At 42.7% G+C, this 16,491-nt stretch overlaps 1 protein-coding gene across 4 annotated transcripts in view; it reads left to right on the plus strand.

Moving 5' to 3' along the window:
• The window catches only part of pld1b (phospholipase D1b), a 54,806-nt gene that overhangs the window by 27,282 nt on the left and 11,033 nt on the right, over positions 1 to 16,491 (plus strand). For all 4 annotated transcript variants that reach the window (XM_047612267.1, XM_047612266.1, XM_047612268.1 and 1 more), the window contains exons 11-20: positions 1,124 to 1,207; positions 2,047 to 2,128; positions 2,631 to 2,741; positions 2,819 to 3,001; positions 3,260 to 3,479; positions 6,305 to 6,433; positions 6,510 to 6,628; positions 7,283 to 7,396; positions 7,728 to 7,838; positions 8,021 to 8,109. In XM_047612267.1, coding sequence (XP_047468223.1) covers positions 1,124 to 1,207; positions 2,047 to 2,128; positions 2,631 to 2,741; positions 2,819 to 3,001; positions 3,260 to 3,479; positions 6,305 to 6,433; positions 6,510 to 6,628; positions 7,283 to 7,396; positions 7,728 to 7,838; positions 8,021 to 8,109 — 1,242 coding nt within the window. The remainder of the gene's footprint in view (positions 1 to 1,123; positions 1,208 to 2,046; positions 2,129 to 2,630; positions 2,742 to 2,818; positions 3,002 to 3,259; positions 3,480 to 6,304; positions 6,434 to 6,509; positions 6,629 to 7,282; positions 7,397 to 7,727; positions 7,839 to 8,020; positions 8,110 to 16,491) is intronic.

A 16,491-nucleotide genomic window follows, 5' to 3' on the forward strand; every position in this document is an offset into this window, starting at 1 on the left:
GAGTTATTTCACAGTTGTGCTGTTTGAAGCACTGACAAAAAAACCCTCTGGTAATGAAGGCAAGTAAAGACACATGTCGTTATTGAAAAAAATGACTCCATGCAGCTATGTATACATTGGCATGATTACATCAATAATTAACATTGTTTTTAATGACAGAATCATACATTGGTTCATTCTGGTTTAGATTTATCTACAAGCTACAAGGAGAGAATAAAAAAGCTGTCACTACTAATAAACAGATATCACTTCAGTACTTTTGTCTTTTGAGGTGATCAGCCAATTTAACAAATTATTAAACTCTTACACTGCAGCGCCCCTGTTGTAGATGACCTTCAGTGTGAACGAGGACTCATTTCATGTTCACACTAACAAAGGAGTGATGTCACGTATGTCTCAGACCACCTCCAACATTGGTCAAAGATCAGATCAAATGTGCCCTCAGTGTGTCCAGGCACTGTTCACAACTGTTCTTTAAGCTGGCCACTTGAGATCAGATTTCCCAGAATGGATGTTAATAGAAGGTCTGGACAAAGCTTTGTACCAGCAAGATTAGAGACCAGAGTTCATCTCATCATCAGATGTTGGAGGAGACTGTGGGAGTCAAATTGCTGCAAAGAAATCACGGAAAAAAAAAGAGGAGGACCAAGAAACAAAGAATTACACCAGAGGATATCTGGGCTGATCTGGCCTGATGAATACAGCTGATACTGTTCAGCGTTTACTCATAGTTTAAGTCTACCACAACATCCTGCAGAGTCATCCCATCTGGTTTGAGCTCATCTTATTTATCCCTGAGGATAAATAAAACATCTTAGTTTTTCAAAACACACCTCCAGTCTCTGTGAGCTGTTTGAATGATGGAGCCCTGCATCAGATGGCCTGGAGATTAAATAAAAAAAAAAGTCCTCATAAAGATGGCTGGGGGAATACCAAGGGACCAAACTGTTGTATTGCGTAATTTGTAGTGGCTTGCACAAAAACATGCATGCTCTTGTTTTGTGCAACTTTTTATTTGTGGCTTTCTTTATGGGTTTTTTTGTAACTTGATCATAATATCAGGACATAGATTTGTATTAATTATTACTTGAGTCATGAGTCGTATTTGTTGTGCCTCCTACAGGTATGTGAACGGGAAAACGTACATGGAGGATGTGGCCGATGCTCTGGAAGAGGCCAAAGAGGAAATCTTCATCACAGACTGGTGGTGAGTGTTAAACAACAACTTGCTCCTTCACTCATAGATTAGATCCAACAGAATAAGTGTATGCATGTTTGTGTGTGTGTGTGTGTGTGTGTGTGTGTGTGTTTCAGAGTGCAGTGAGTGCACATAGCGGTCACCTCTACGGGAGGTTTTCTGGTCAGACAGATCAGTTGCAGTCTGAGACTACTGTTACACAAACACACACATATATACATGAAGGAGCCAAGGGAGGAGTGTGTGTGTTTGTAGGGGGTTCATTGTGTGTTTGCTAGTACTTTTTAACAGGGTTATATTACATAGTCAATTAAAATATTATATTTTACTTAAATTTAAAAGTACATGGAAAGAAGTCATTTGGGGGATTTTCAGTCTTTGTTAAGAAGTAAAAGAGAACTGAAGAAATGAAGGAACGAAGAAAGATGGAACTAAGAAAATGGAAGAGAGGAATATTAAGAGGAAATATAACAACGACGAGGTAAAGGAAAACAGAAGAAGGAAGGAGGGGAAACAAACAAGGAATATAAAAGTAGGATTAGAAGAGAAAATGGACAAAGGAAGGAAATAAGAAATTGAGAGAGAGAATATGGATGTGTAAGATAAAGCAGCAACAAAAGGAAGGAAAGAAAGGAAATTGAAGAAGTGGACAGAATGAAAAACAAATTAAATGTTTAATGAATAAATAAGGAATGCAAGAGAAAGGAAGAAAACAGAAGGAAAGGATGGATGGTTAATGATGGTAACAATGGGAAGAATAAAGAAGAAAGGAAAAGAAAGGAAAGGAAAAATAAGTAGATGGAGAGTAAACCAGTAAAAACACTGGTCCTGTTTTTGTATCATCTCAGGTTGAGTCCAGAGATCTTCCTGAAGAGACCAGTGGTGGAAGGAAACAGATGGCGTCTCGACTGCATACTGAAACGTAAAGCGGTGAGTTCATACACATTTCAGGAGGTAAACTTCCTGGCTGAGAGTCAGGCGCCAGTCTCAAAAGGCCACACAGCCCCTATTATTGCACTCTTCAGATGTATGGGGACAGGGTGGACAGAGTCTCCATCGTTCTCAAGACTTTTTGAAGGATTCATAAGCAGAAAGCAGAAATATGCTGGTACTGTGTTTACGTCTGACCTGGGCTATTCCAAGTGTCCAGCGTTAAGTACCTGTGTTCATATAGTTGTGTTGTGTGTTATTTATGTATTGTGTTTTTATACTATTTTATTCACATTTTATGTTATTTGTCCACATCTTATAATTGTCCTATCTTTTGATTTATTGAGTGAAAATTAGTAACTTGTTTTTATATTTGTTTATATTTTTTAATAAAGGCTTGTGTATCTTGTCTAATTTCTGAAAATCCATGGTTTAACTTTGCTTCTCACAAACGAATGACAGATCCTGAAAGACATTTAGCTTTGTTGTTGTGTTTCCACAGCTCCAAGGAGTGCGGGTCTTTGTGATGCTGTACAAGGAGGTGGAGCTAGCTCTAGGTATCAATTCTGGATACAGCAAGAGAACGCTGCTGCACCTTCACCCCAACATCAAGGTGAACATCAACAAAGGTTGATCACACCATGTGCATGTATTTTCTGTCTGGCCTTCTGAATGCTTTTCCTTCACCAGGTGATGCGTCATCCAGACCACGTCTCCTCCTCCGTTTACTTGTGGGCGCATCACGAGAAGATCATTGTCATTGACCAATCAGTGGCCTTTGTGGGTGGGATCGATCTGGCGTACGGACGCTGGGACGACATGGAACACCGGCTGACAGACATTGGGAGCGTGACGCTCTCTCACTTGGAGCAGGTCACACATTTTATGTTACCATTTTAGTCATCGATTTAACTTTTTTGAAACAGTTTTCAAGAGGAACAGCTGCAAATATAGTAATATACAATATATAGCAGTGGTCAGTGAACACATCAGAAGTGTGTTAGTCCTAAAGAAGGAAGTACAGATACAGTAATGCATCAAATATTTTAAAAATATACATACATACAAAAATGTATGTTTTGAAGTATAAATAAACCCAGTGACACTAATGCGTGTGTTCGTTATTCTCAGACTCAAGCGGCACATTCCAGCATGGCTGCACCGTCCAATGGCAGCAGCACAGTTCCACAGAGCAACAAAAAGGGTGTGTTCACAGTGATGGACTCAGTGGATCAGCCCAAGCTGAAGGGCCAGGGGAAGATGAAGAGGACAAGGTTCAGCATCAAGAAGCACCTGCAGAAAACCTTTCTGGCTCGTGGTGACAGCGACAGCGACCTGGAAAACGAAGAAAGTGAGTCAACAGAAGACCACTAAGTGTCCATTGTGACATGAGGATGTTTTCACATGTGTGGCTTGCTTCAGTTTCAGAGTGTTATTGTTATTTATCAAAATTTGACTTAAGAGGAAAAACTTTCATGTGTTCATTATCAAGGGATCAAGGGTTGTTGTTCTGAGCATTTATCCCTCAAGTTGGTTCGTTTGTTCTGGTCTGAACATAGAAATCAATTCTATTCTGCAGCAAATAGCTCAAATTCTCTGAGCACACATTGTATCGTACATATAAAGCTCTCTGATAAAGCTTAGTGATAATCCCCTAAGGCTGAGCACACACAATCAGACACTCATTAACCACATATGTGAACAACTAGTGAGTTAGCAACATTGGCCATTCCACAGCAACATTTAACAGCTGCTCTGTTGGTACAGTCAGTTGTCCACAAACAAGGGGGTTAGAGGTTTAATCCATGTACATGGGCCACATTTCCAAGTGTCCTTGAGCAAGACACTCAAGTGGCTCTCAGTTCTTGGCCCTGATGTGCGCTTGTGTGAACGAGTGAATTGATGTGTTGTTGTGACTACAAAGTGCTTTCAGTATCAACAACACGCTATAAATAGAAGACCATTTCACAACAAAGAAAAAGTATAATAATATTTTCTAAATGATTAAAAGGGAAATTAAAATGTCATATTATATTATTATTTCACATTTTTCTGTTAGAATTACACCGGGTAAAATAAGTATTCTCAACTGAACCTGGTGAAATTTCATGTCAATAGCACCTTAAGACATACGTTTACTATGAAAAATTGTGAGGCGTTCACTACTTATTTTACCCGCTGTGTTTGTTCTATTTAGTTTTGAATTTATTTACTGGTGCTACTTTACTTTGGTTTACAATTTATTGTAGGTTGGTGGATGTTATTCAGTCATTATATGGTGGGCAAGAGCCTTGATTTTCACACTTTGTAAAGGTGCATAAATTCTATGTAATTTATAGTAGAATTATACTCTTCTGTTTTTATTACAACTGCAGGTGTATATATAAAATTATTAATATTGTAGCTAATAATAGCTGAAATTTAAAACTTTTACAATTTAAAAAATAAAGATCTCTGTAGCTGTAGCATGAAAGCAGTTATTAAAGGATAGGATGGTTTTGCCTGCAAACTAGCCAGTGGGTATTTGGAGCATCCTGACTGAGTGACGGCCTTGATATGTGTTTTCTGGACGCTCTGCTCAGGTTGGTCAAACAGCATCACAAGCCAGCATGCTCTGATTCCCGGCAGGCTGACAGAGCTGGGAGCGGTCACGCTGGTCAGCCAGTATTGGGCTGGTGAGTCGGGCCGTGGGTCTGGAGGCAGGTTGGCCTCTCGTCCCTGTTTTTCCCAGTGTGCTGTGCTGTGGTTTTGTTCTTGACTGAGTGACTTTTGGTGTTTTGCGTCAAAGATCCATGATCCATTAACTATGATCCATGATGTAATCATACACTGGAAATTACTGGATTTGTTTTGTAGTAAAATAGAGACTGAATGGATTTCATGATGGATTAATAAGTAAAATAAGAATAAGTAATAAGAAAATACAAGTCATAATTTGTGAGTTAAATGAAAAGGCTCCAACTGAGCGTCTTTAAAATAACTTGGACACAGAGCTTGAAAACTTTGGATTTTTACAGATTTCATACAGCTGTGCATACTTTTGACCTATGACCTGTGTTTTTATCTAATGACCCACTGCAGCCTGATTTTTTTTTTTCTTTAAACATATTTCCGTTCTGGAATATGTGTAGTTTTTATTAGCTGCTGGTTGTTTGCTAGGCTCATCTCTGTTTATCCCGTTGTTGTGATTGATGGGAAGCGTCAAAGATGAGGCAAAGAACAACTGCTATAACCATATAAAGTCATAAATGCAGAGAAGGAGCATCCTTATTTTACACTGTTGCTGCATTGATTGTATTATATTTTAAAATGCACTTACCCAGCAGGTAAGCTCTTCTAGGCTGACAGAGTTTGGCCTGCTTGTGTTTGTGCTGCGTGAAGCTTCTGTTTATGTGCTGTCCTCCTTCCAGATGCTTTTTCCTATCTGTGTCACTGTGTCACTGTCTTCAGGCTAACTAAAGGTGTTTGACTCAAACCTCTGTCCAAAAGAGAACAGGAGAGTGAGACTTGTGAAAATCATCTGAAGCATTGTGGTAATTGTTCAGGTGGACACAAATGATAAAAGGTGAAGTTTAGCATGGTGTGTTTAGTTTCTCTGATGTAACCTTTTTTGGACTGTTATGTAAGTGCCACTTTAAGGTTAAGGCTGTGTGTTATCAAATGTGCTAAGGAGTTGGTTTGGCTTTCCTTCCCTTCCTTTGTTATTTAAATTTAAAATCTTTTAAATCTTAGCCTGGAAGCCAGACCAACTTCCTTCTGTCTACAGATGTTTTGTGGTACACAGTAGGCCTGGAGTCTCTCTGTTGGGAACTCATTATGCTCCAGCAAAGATCTGCAGGGACAATCAAATCATTTGGATAGGCTTTATATGGTGATGGACAGAAGAGTAACAGATACGTAATCATACGTGTCATTCGAGTACCATAGAATTGCATTTGTTTGCAATAAAATGTCTGTTGTCAGAGAAGCAAGTTGTTTAGAGATATAGACAAATAACTTTAAAAGAAACTATTAACAGCGATTAAGGCATTTGTTGAGAATGTGAGGTACCTATGCTAGGCCACATAGTTACCTCATACACAGTTTTACAGCCCAGCATAAGGAACTGAACATTTTTCAACTGTAGGTTTCACATATATTCAAGTAATGGTGTATGTATTCATGTGTTTATTTTAGGAGGCGGTTTAGAGAGTAGTCTACGTACAGGGGTTGGAGAGTTGTTTGGAAACACACGGTTCTGGCACGGGAAAGATTACTGCAACTTTGTGCACAAAGACTGGATTCAACTGGACAAACCTTTCGATGGTAAGCTGAGGTCTCTGCATCCATGGGCAACAACTTCCTTCTTCTCCTTCTCATGTTACTGTTTCTGCTTTGATAGATTTCATTGACAGACACACAACTCCCAGAATGCCTTGGCACGACATCGCATCTGTGGTTCATGGGAAAGCAGCTAGGGATGTGGCCAGACACTTCATCCAGCGGTGGAATTTCACCAAGGTCAGAGATCAAGCTGCTCAATTCTCAGGTTTAATCACAGTCTAAAAGCATTAAGCAAAACAGTGTTTATCTGCTGTAAGTTCCTAGCTTAACTAATATTTTGCAAAACAAAAGTTCATTTGGTTGTTTATGTTAACAATTTAAGTTCTAATAAAAAAATATGTAAGACTAAGTCTACATCTAACTAACTACGCCTTTAATATAATCTCTAACTCAGCTTTTTACATCATTTAAAATAAGAAGAAGTTGTTTTTAGTGTAAAGATTTTGTGCTCTTATTGTTATAAATTGTATTGCCTTTGTCTTTTAAAAAAAACACAAATCATTTATTTTTAGTAGCTTTTCTCTTTCTCTCTCTCTTTGCTGGAGTTCTCTCGTGAAACAAGTTAGTCATTTACATCAATGAATTACCTGAGATGTGTAATTGTCTGAATGAAGGAAGAGACAGTGACTCACTTTCATTCATATCTGACATGTAGTTTCAAGCTGATAATTGGTGATGTAATCTGATCTACATAGAGAGTGAGCCCTTGTCATTCAAATTTTTTTCTGAATTGAAAGAAACAAGAATCTTTATTTCTGTTGATTAGATATGTTCTGTTGCTGTGACTAGGAAAATGTACTCGGTTTACTCATTTCTCTGTTTCATTACCAGATTGTGAAGCCAAAGTACCGCTCTCTGTCGTATCCATATCTACTTCCCAAGTCTCACACCACTGCTGGAGAGCAGCGATACCAAGTACCTAACTGTATCCTCACCAAAGTACAGGTTTGTACTATCAGGACTTTAAAATTACCACTATTGCTTTTTTTATTTGTAAAGGGATAAATGCGCATAAATGTTTTCTATAGAGAAAAAGCCTTAAAATTGAACCATTCTTAGTTGTTTGTGATTGATTTGGATACTCTCCAGTGCAGAAAGAAACAGTGTAACGTCAGAGAGTAGAATAAAGCGAGATGAATTCATCTATTAAAAATTATGCTGGAAGACGTTATTGCCTTCTTCAGCGTTCAGTATAAGTATCACCAGCTGAAATAAAAATAAGTCTTCTGTGAAAGGAGGAGAAGTACAGTGACTTTTGTAATATGCCTTTCTTCAGATCCTGCGTTCAGCCTCAGACTGGTCCGCTGGAATCAAATACCATGAGGAGTCCATCCACAACGCCTATGTCGATGCCATCAAGAACAGTCAGCACTTCATCTACATAGAGGTATAGACTTAATGCATTCTTGTGAACCAATGAATGTCAACACAGATGTTGAGTTGACCACTTTTTATATTGGCTGCTACTTGTGCTGAGATCTTAAACCACTAAATATCCAGTTTGTTGAGATCTGGAGTTGAATGTACTGAAGTTGTCCCTAATTCGACATGTGTTTGTTTTCTTTTCAGAATCAGTTCTTCATCAGCTGTGCAGACAATAGACATGTCTACAACAAGATCGGAGACGCTATCGCAGAGCGCATCATCCGCGCATACAAGTAAAACACACACAATTAGTTGTCAACTTAAGTGTGACCGCTGTGCCTGTTTAGTCTTATCCCTTTAACGGATTTACAAGAGAAACACACACACAGAATGATCACACACTCACTTTGTGTTTGTGTGCTTAGGCTTGAGATTATTTCCTAGAAACGTGTACAGTGTTTATGTTGGTGTTACTCTGTGTACCTTTCAGATAACAAACCAACACATTTAATCTCATAAATTTGACTTGGCCTCTGTGGAGATTTATTTCAATAGTTTCCTCTTCTCTGTGTGATGTTTTATTTGTGGGACAACACCCACACAGGCAAACCCCACAAGATTTCTGATTTCTTGTGATTGTCAGTTATAATCAAATCTTCTCACAGATTTTTTTTTAAAGCTGACATAAAAGAATATGTGACATAGCAGAAATATGTGTGAACAAATGTCTTTGTGGGAAGTTGGTCGGCAAAGATTGTTGGTGCAGGATTTACATGGTGATGGACAGAGAAGTAACAGCGATGTAGTCATACTTCTTCTGGCAAGCATGTGCTGACAAATCAAGGATGTAATATACATTGGGAGTGGCTGACAGTGGCACATCCATTATTGATATGTGGTGCTAAGGCCAAGTTAGGAAACTTCAGATATGTTGGTTAAAAAATTACTTTCTCTTTGGTCAGACTTCATAAAGCTCTGGACAGTCTGTAGTTTTTCCTTATAAATTTGCATCATGTGGAACTTTGCATTTTTCAAAAGTACTTTGAAACTGATCCCTAATAAACATAGACCAGCAGCGACCTGTCTTGTCTTGTAGAAGACAAGGTTTTGTTGCAACTATAGGTTTCACATGCGTCCACCAATGGTGTATGTATTAGGAAGTTTGATTGTGTTTTTATTTTCCAAGGAATGGACCCATTATCGGCCACAGACCCTAGAGTCCTTAGTCATGTGAGTTTATGAGGGGCAACATCCCCACCAATCTCTTAGAACTGAAGAAGCTACTCGGAGGAAACGTTTTTTTTTTTTTTTTTTTTTTTTTTTTTTTGTCTGCATTTGTCTGCATAGTTGAACACCACAGGGTGTCAACATTATATGAGGTTCATGCAGTTATATTCTTGCAGCTGAAAGCTTTATTACTTCAGTGCGTGAGTGTGACCATCACCAGCCCTCCCTGAGAACTGTCCTGTTGAACTTTATTGAGTGTAGTGACCTTGTGTGGCAGGGAGGGCAGTGCTACACCTCAGTGAATAGAGGGGGGGAACAAAGGAAAGAAAATATGTAGAAGGATGGACAGTGGAGGAGATTGATTGTGGTGCTAGTAGGAACTAGTGGAGTACAGGGTTCTGTGCTTCCCAAGTCACCTCACTCAAGTATGACTGGGTACAGTCATCTCTGGAGAGATGAGAGAGTCCAGGGGGGGTAAGGGTGTCCCAATGGAAGGAGAGAAATCTGCCATAGGGCACGTAGTGACAGAGTGAAAGCGAAAATCCAGCCCTTAATAGCCGGGACTCATCAATTCTTTTTGATGTGATCCAGCACAGGCTGGCAGGTGACAACACACATGCATGTGGGCATTCCCTAAATATGAGTGAGACCATTACCAGGGCCCAGAGTCAGGTCAGAAGCCCCAGCGCCCGAGAACCTCCACCCCAGTGTGGGGCGCATGGGTGACAGGACCAGAGAACCACCGTAGCCACGGGGCAAGCCACACCCCAGTGCAGATGGCGAGCGACGACCAACACCCCCAGACCGACCAAGCGAGCACAAGTCGGTGCAGGCCAGAGCAGCCCCCCATACCCCCCACACCCCCCAGCCACCGCAGCCCGTCCACCCACCGCCGCCAACACCCCCCCCAAAGACCCCACCCCCCGCCCGCAGGGCAGCCATGGACACCTCTCCAGCCGAGAGGACCCCCCCAGGAGCCCAGCAAAGCCCCCGCAGACGGGCACCAGCCGAGCGCCAAACCAGGGACGGGCCATCCGAGCAGGGGGGCCAAGGTGCCGGCCCCGTGCCCCTGGCGCACCCAGGCCAGGGAGACCACGGGAAGAGGGAACCCCCATCCGCCAGGGAGAGACCCCAGCCCCCCATCGAAGGGAGAGGGAGAGCACCAAGCCACCACCCGAACCAGTCGATACCGGAACAACCGGGCACCCAAGGGAGCCGCCACGAACCCGTCGCCACGCAGCACCGGGAGACAAAGCCAGGACAAGAGGACACCAGAGAACCTAGGTAGGTACCCCTACCAACCGCCGTGGGGCCACAGACCGCCAGCCCAAGATCCCCCTGCTAGCGGAGGACCAGGCCCCCCAAGCCATGCCAAGGGATAATGAAAAGTGACAGTGTCCCTATTACTGTGCTTCCTCAGTCCCTGATGAGGAAGCAAGCCCCTACACCGTGACCCTGTGACCCTGGATGTGGTGTGGTGCATTAAGACAGGGGGCAAACAGGAGGCAAACAGGAGGGTCAGAGGACTGCAGCACACTACTGTCCTGCAGCCTGCCCTGACCCTGACCGATCCTGGGTGGACCCCTAAGGTGAGGTGCATTAAAAACTTGGGATGGGTGTGTGTGGTGTATCTAGCCTTGGTTGTAATGGGCGACATAGTGTATGGTGGAGTGTGAGGTGAGTGCAATTTAGGAGGCAGGCAAGTGAGGGCCAAGTCCCTGGCAGCAGGGCCAAGGCACAACAGCAGCCCATGGGACCCACAGACGGGGCGAGGGCCCCCAGGACTCAGGAAGTCCCCCGACCAGACCCCGCCCCCAGCCCAGAACAGCAACCAGGATGCGACAGACCCCCAGGAAACCCCGAAGAACCATCACCGACCAGCCGAGGAATGGCATCAGCTAACCCCCCATCCACCCCCCGCGGTGGCAGGGGTGCCCCCCAGGCGGACGGAGACCCCACCCCCCGCAGCCCCCCCAGCCCCAGCGCGACGGAGCGACCGGACATGCCCAGGGTGGTATTCAGGCAGCCCCCCACACCCTCCGGCTCCGACCCCAAGGCGCCGGGCGTGGCCCCGACCGCCGGGGCCCCCCGGACCCCAGGAGGGCCCCCCACGACCAGCGAGGGCCCAGCCACCAGCGGAAGGAAGGAGGGGCCGGAGGAGGAGCCGGGCGAAGGGAGGAGGGCGCTGCAGAGGGGAGGGAGAGGAGGGGACAGGGAGCCCGCCAGCCCAGACCGCCAAGGCCCACCAGGAGATCCAGGGAGAGTCGGCCACCGATACACCACGACCCCAGGAAAGTGAGCAAGCGCCGAAGCCACAGGGAACCCCAGGCAAGTCTCCAGCGCCACCCCAACTGGGGGAGAGGGAGGCCAGCCGGGTAAACCGCTCAGGGCCGGAAGTCAACCCAGGGGTGAGAAGGAGTAGGGCACCCCTAATGCATGCTCAAGGTGTTGTGGTCCGGGGATCCTCCTTAGTGAACCTGGATGAAGAGGGCAATAAAATCTTTTCCATAACGACATTCATCACTGTAAGAGAAATATTATTATAGCATTACAGTAGGTGGAACAGAAGTGGCAAAAGCTAGCAGGCAAAGTCAAGATGCAAATTAAGGTTGAGGGAGTCGCAGAATACAGACCATTTTTTGGCAAACAAAGTCAACTGATTTTTCCGGGTAGCAGATATTTTCTCCAGTGATATATAATCGGAAAGAAGGTTCAACCACTGGGAAATGTTTAGTGACTGTTTGTTCTTCCAGTTCATAAGGATTGTTTTCTTGGCGATGGTGAGAGCTACAAGGACAGATTGTGATAGATGGTGAGGAAGACTGATTGTTTCCAGGTCACCAATGAGGCACAAGTTAGGGGTTAATGGGATTCTGCAGTCCAAAATTGAGGAGAGTTTCTGTGTTACAAGTGACCAGAAGTGCTGTACCGGAGAACAGAGCCAGAGAGCGTGGAAATAAGAATCTGAATAGTTTTGGGTGCATTGCGTACATTTGTCGGATTGGGAGAAGCCCATTCTATACATCTTGTATTGAGTTGTGTGTGATCTGTGGAGTACTTTAAACTGGATCAGCTGTAAATTCGAGTTTTTGGTCATTTTAAATATATTTTGGCAGATCTGAGTCCAGAAATCAAAGTCTGTAGACAGGGAAAGATCGGCTTCCCATTTTGATATTGGTACATGTATTAAATGTGTGGTTGATAGCAGCTTATATATTAAAGAGAGGGTTTTCTTCTTTTTCGGTATGAGTTTTTTAATGTTGGTGACGAATTGTGGTGGCTGTATGCAGTTCTGGAGCACTGGGATTTTCTTTCTGATTGTCTTGGTCACCTGTAGGTATTGGAGGAAGTTTCCATTTCTTATTTCGAACGTATCAAATAAATCTCTGTGATTCATAAGTAAGTTCCCCTGGAAGAGGTGATGGAGGTGGGTTATTCCTTTATGCTTCCAAGTGCTGAGGTGAAGAGGGACTTTGTTATTCACAAAGTCAGGGTTGTGCCAAATTGGGGAGAACCCACAGGGTTCCAGCAGGGATCCTGTGGTCTCTAGACTCTTCCACCAAGCCGACAGGGTGGCGGCAATAATGGGGTTTTGGAAGCAGTTATGACGCTTAAGGGTGATTGTAATGAAGGGCAGGTCCGAAATGCATATGTTGTGGCAGTCGGCCTGTTCTATTTCTAGCCACAAATTGTAATCTGCCTCTGGGTTTATCCATTTGGTGATGTATTGCAGCTGATTTGCCAGGTAGTAGTTTGTAAAGTTCGGTGCATCTAGTCCTCCTTCTGATTTATTTTTTTGAAGGGTGGTGAGGCTAATTTTTGTCTGTTTGTTTTTTGAGTAAAATTTGGTGACTGCAGAATCTAGGTTCTGGAACCATTTTGCTGTGGGTTTGAATGGGATCATGGAAAATAAGTAATTAATTCGTGGCAAAATTTTCATTTTGACTGTTGCTATGCGTCCCATCAGAGAGATAGGAAGATTGGTCCAGCGCTTCAGGTCATCACAGATTTTCTCCAGGAGTGGATCGAAGTTCAGTTGCACTAACTCTGACAATTTAGGTGAGATGTTTATGCCCAAGTATTTGATATTACCTATGGAAAAGGGTAGTTGGGGTTTATGGTCTGCAGGATCCCATGCTTTGTCCGTTATTGGTAGTATTGTTGATTTGGACCAGTTGATTGAGTAGTCAGAGAGGGCTGAAAATTTTGAAATACAATTATAAGCTTCCTGTAATGATCTCTGAGGTTGTTGCAAGTAAAGTAAAACATCGTCAGCATATAGATTGATCTTATGTTCAGAGATGGGTGAGTGGATACCCTGGATACTGGAGTTCTGACGTATTGCTGATGCGAGCGGTTCAATAAATATAGCAAACAGTAGGGGAGACAGGGGGCATCCTTGTCTGGTTCCCCTCTGTAAGGTGAAGCTTTGTGATGTGAAACCATTGGTGGTGACTGTGGCCTTAGGTGAATTATACAGTGCAGCAACCCAGTGGATAAATGACTCTCCAAAGCCGAAATTTTGAAGGGTGGCAAAGAGGAAAGCCCAGTTAACTTTATCAAAGGCTTTCTCAGCGTCCAGTGATAAAACAATGGCTTCTGTATTTCTACGCTGGGACATGCTGATCAGGTTAAGGAGCCGTCTAACGTTATTTGTAGATTGTCGGCCTTTGATGAAACCTGTTTGGTCATTGAGAATTATTGATGAAATTACTTTCTCTAGTCTAGATGCTAGTGCTTTGGAAATAATTTTGATATCTGTATTAATCAATGACAGAGGGCGATAGCTGGAAGGGAGTGTTGGGTCTTTATCAGGTTTTAAAAGTAATTTAATTGCAGCAGTATTCATTTGGGATCTTATGCAACCTGTGTTTTTGATTTCTGTAACAGACCTTAGGAACAAGGGGGCCAGATCTGACCAGAACTGTTTCATAAATTCGGCAGGGAAACCATCCGGCCCAGGAGCTTTGCCCATAGGCATGTTTTCTAAAGCTGTTAATAGTTCTTCCATGGTCAGTGGCGAATCCAATATGTTTCTTTGTTCTGCCGTCAGTTGGGGTAGATTGAGTTTTTTGAGGAAGGCCTGAATGTCGTCAGGATTCGGGTTGGTAGTTGTTGAATATAGTTTTTCATAGAAGCTGTAAAAGATATGATTAATTTCCTGTGGTGATTGAGTGTGTTTGCCACTTGAGTCCTGAATTGCATTTATAAGAGATTTTTCTCTGTTGCGTTGGAGTTGATTCGCAAGAAATTTGCCTGATTTATTGCTATTCTCAAAATTTTGGTATCTAAGCTGTTGAAGTACGAATTCTGTTTTTTTGGTCAAGATATTTTCTAATTGTAGTTTCGCATTTTGTAGTTGGGTCCATAATTGTTCATTTGGGTTTGCGGTGTATTGTTCTGTTATTTCTTTAATCTTATCCTCGATGTTTTTTTCTGCTTGTTGGTCCCGTTTTTTCTTGTAAGAGGAGTAAGATATAATTTTGCCTCTGATTACGGCTTTCCCTGTTTCCCAAATCAGAGATGGGGATAAATTTGGGGAGTCATTTATTTCCAAAAACCCCTTCCATTCCTTCCTTATTAATGAGTCAAATTCAGGGTCTCTCAGTAATGAGGTGTTAAGGCGCCATGTGGGTGATGGTTTTAGGGAGGGTTCTATTTGAAGGTGGAGGGACACCGGTGCATGATCACTGATTATGATAGGGTGTATACTGGTGTTGATTCTTTGTACAATAGAATTGTTTGTCAGAAAAAAGTCAATTCTAGAAAAGGAGTGGTGTACGGGGGAAAAGAAAGTGTATTCCCTCTTTGTGGGGTTTTTGATTCTCCAACCATCGCCAAGTCCAAATTCATCCATGTATTCTTTGACGACTTTGGCTGATTGTGATTTTTTTATGTGTATCGAATTATGGGACCGATCTAGAGAGGGATTCAGGACTGTGTTAAAGTCCCCTCCAATAATTGTAAAGGGTGTGACGGCTATGTCAGATAATTGTGAAAAGACTTTGTGAAAGAAGGCCGGATCATCGTTATTCGGGGCATAAATGTTTGCAATTGTGTATAATTTATTAAAGATTGATGCCTGAATGATGATGTATCGACCTTCTGTGTCTGTTATCAATTTGTTTAAGGTAAACACGAGTCTCTTATGGACCAAAATCGAGACTCCTCTTTGTCTACTGTTGAAACAGGAAGAGAAAACTTGGTTAAAATTTGGATCTATAAGAGATTTTTTTTCTGAATCTTGTAGGTGAGTTTCTTGAATGAGTAAGATATCGGCTTGTAATTTGGAGATATAATCCATAATTTTAATTTTTTTTGCCTGCGAGCGAATGCCATGCACATTCCAAGAGACAACAGTTAACTGCGACATTGAGATTGAGAGCATTCAGTCCTTCTTTGTATGTTGTGTTGGTAGAGGATTTTGTACGTCTTTACGGGGTCGTCTGCTGCTGTCAGCATGAAAGGATGTACAGACAATGGAGAGAAATCAGGAGGTGAGTGTTGGAATACTTGATTGTACCTGGTACAAGCAATGTCATACAGACATATCAACAATAGCATCAGTTCCTGGAAAACTGATTGTTAACTTAATAACATTAGCACCACGAGAAAGGAAATTATTGTGTCGGAGATATGTGGGGGGGTGAAGGGGTGAGTGGAGGTAAGTGTGGAGGGCAGGGAGACATGGACAGAAGGAGAAGAAAGAAAGAAGAATAGCAGGGGGGGATGTATGAGGTGAGTGAGAAGGTAAGAGGAGTGACATACATTAACGTTTTGTGAGGTTTTTTTTTTTTTTTTTTTTTTTACCCTATTCTTAGTATTTATATTTATATATACAAATGTACATCTTTATAATATACATACAAATAACAAATATACATGGCTTATTTTTCTTAATACTTATCCATCAGTAGAGCCAGGGGGTGATGTTTGCATCCCGGAACAGCTGACCGTCGATGTAAAGTTTGTCCACTGTAAGTGCGGCCCCTTTCCTCTCTGCCGATGATCCTTAAGGATCGGGTACAGCACTTTACGCCTCTCGTTGATTTCTTTCGGGAACTGGTCGTTAATTCCGAAAGTGGTACATTTGAGTTCGCGTCCTTTGCTCTTCACAAGTACCTTCTGTTGAAAATGTTCAAATTTAGCAATGATTGGACGCGGACGGTTTCCTCCTCGGGCTCCGAGCCGGTGGACGCGGTGAAAGGAGATGTTATTCACCGTCTCCGTTGGCAGCTTGAGAGCGGTGGTCATGAATTTTTTTATCAGGGCCTCTGGATTGTCCGGGGAGCTCTCTGAGATCCCTGAGAAAATAAGGTTGTCCCGCATACTCCTTGATTGTATGTCCAGGACAGTCTCTTTCAGTTGTTTATTTTCTTTTTTGAGCTGGTTTACCTCCACTGAAATGGAGGTGACGTCCGCTCGCAGCTCGGCGTTATCTCTTTGAA

The sequence above is a fragment of the Mugil cephalus genome, chromosome 18, assembly GCF_022458985.1.
Source record: "Mugil cephalus isolate CIBA_MC_2020 chromosome 18, CIBA_Mcephalus_1.1, whole genome shotgun sequence".
Lineage (NCBI taxonomy): Eukaryota > Metazoa > Chordata > Actinopteri > Mugiliformes > Mugilidae > Mugil > Mugil cephalus.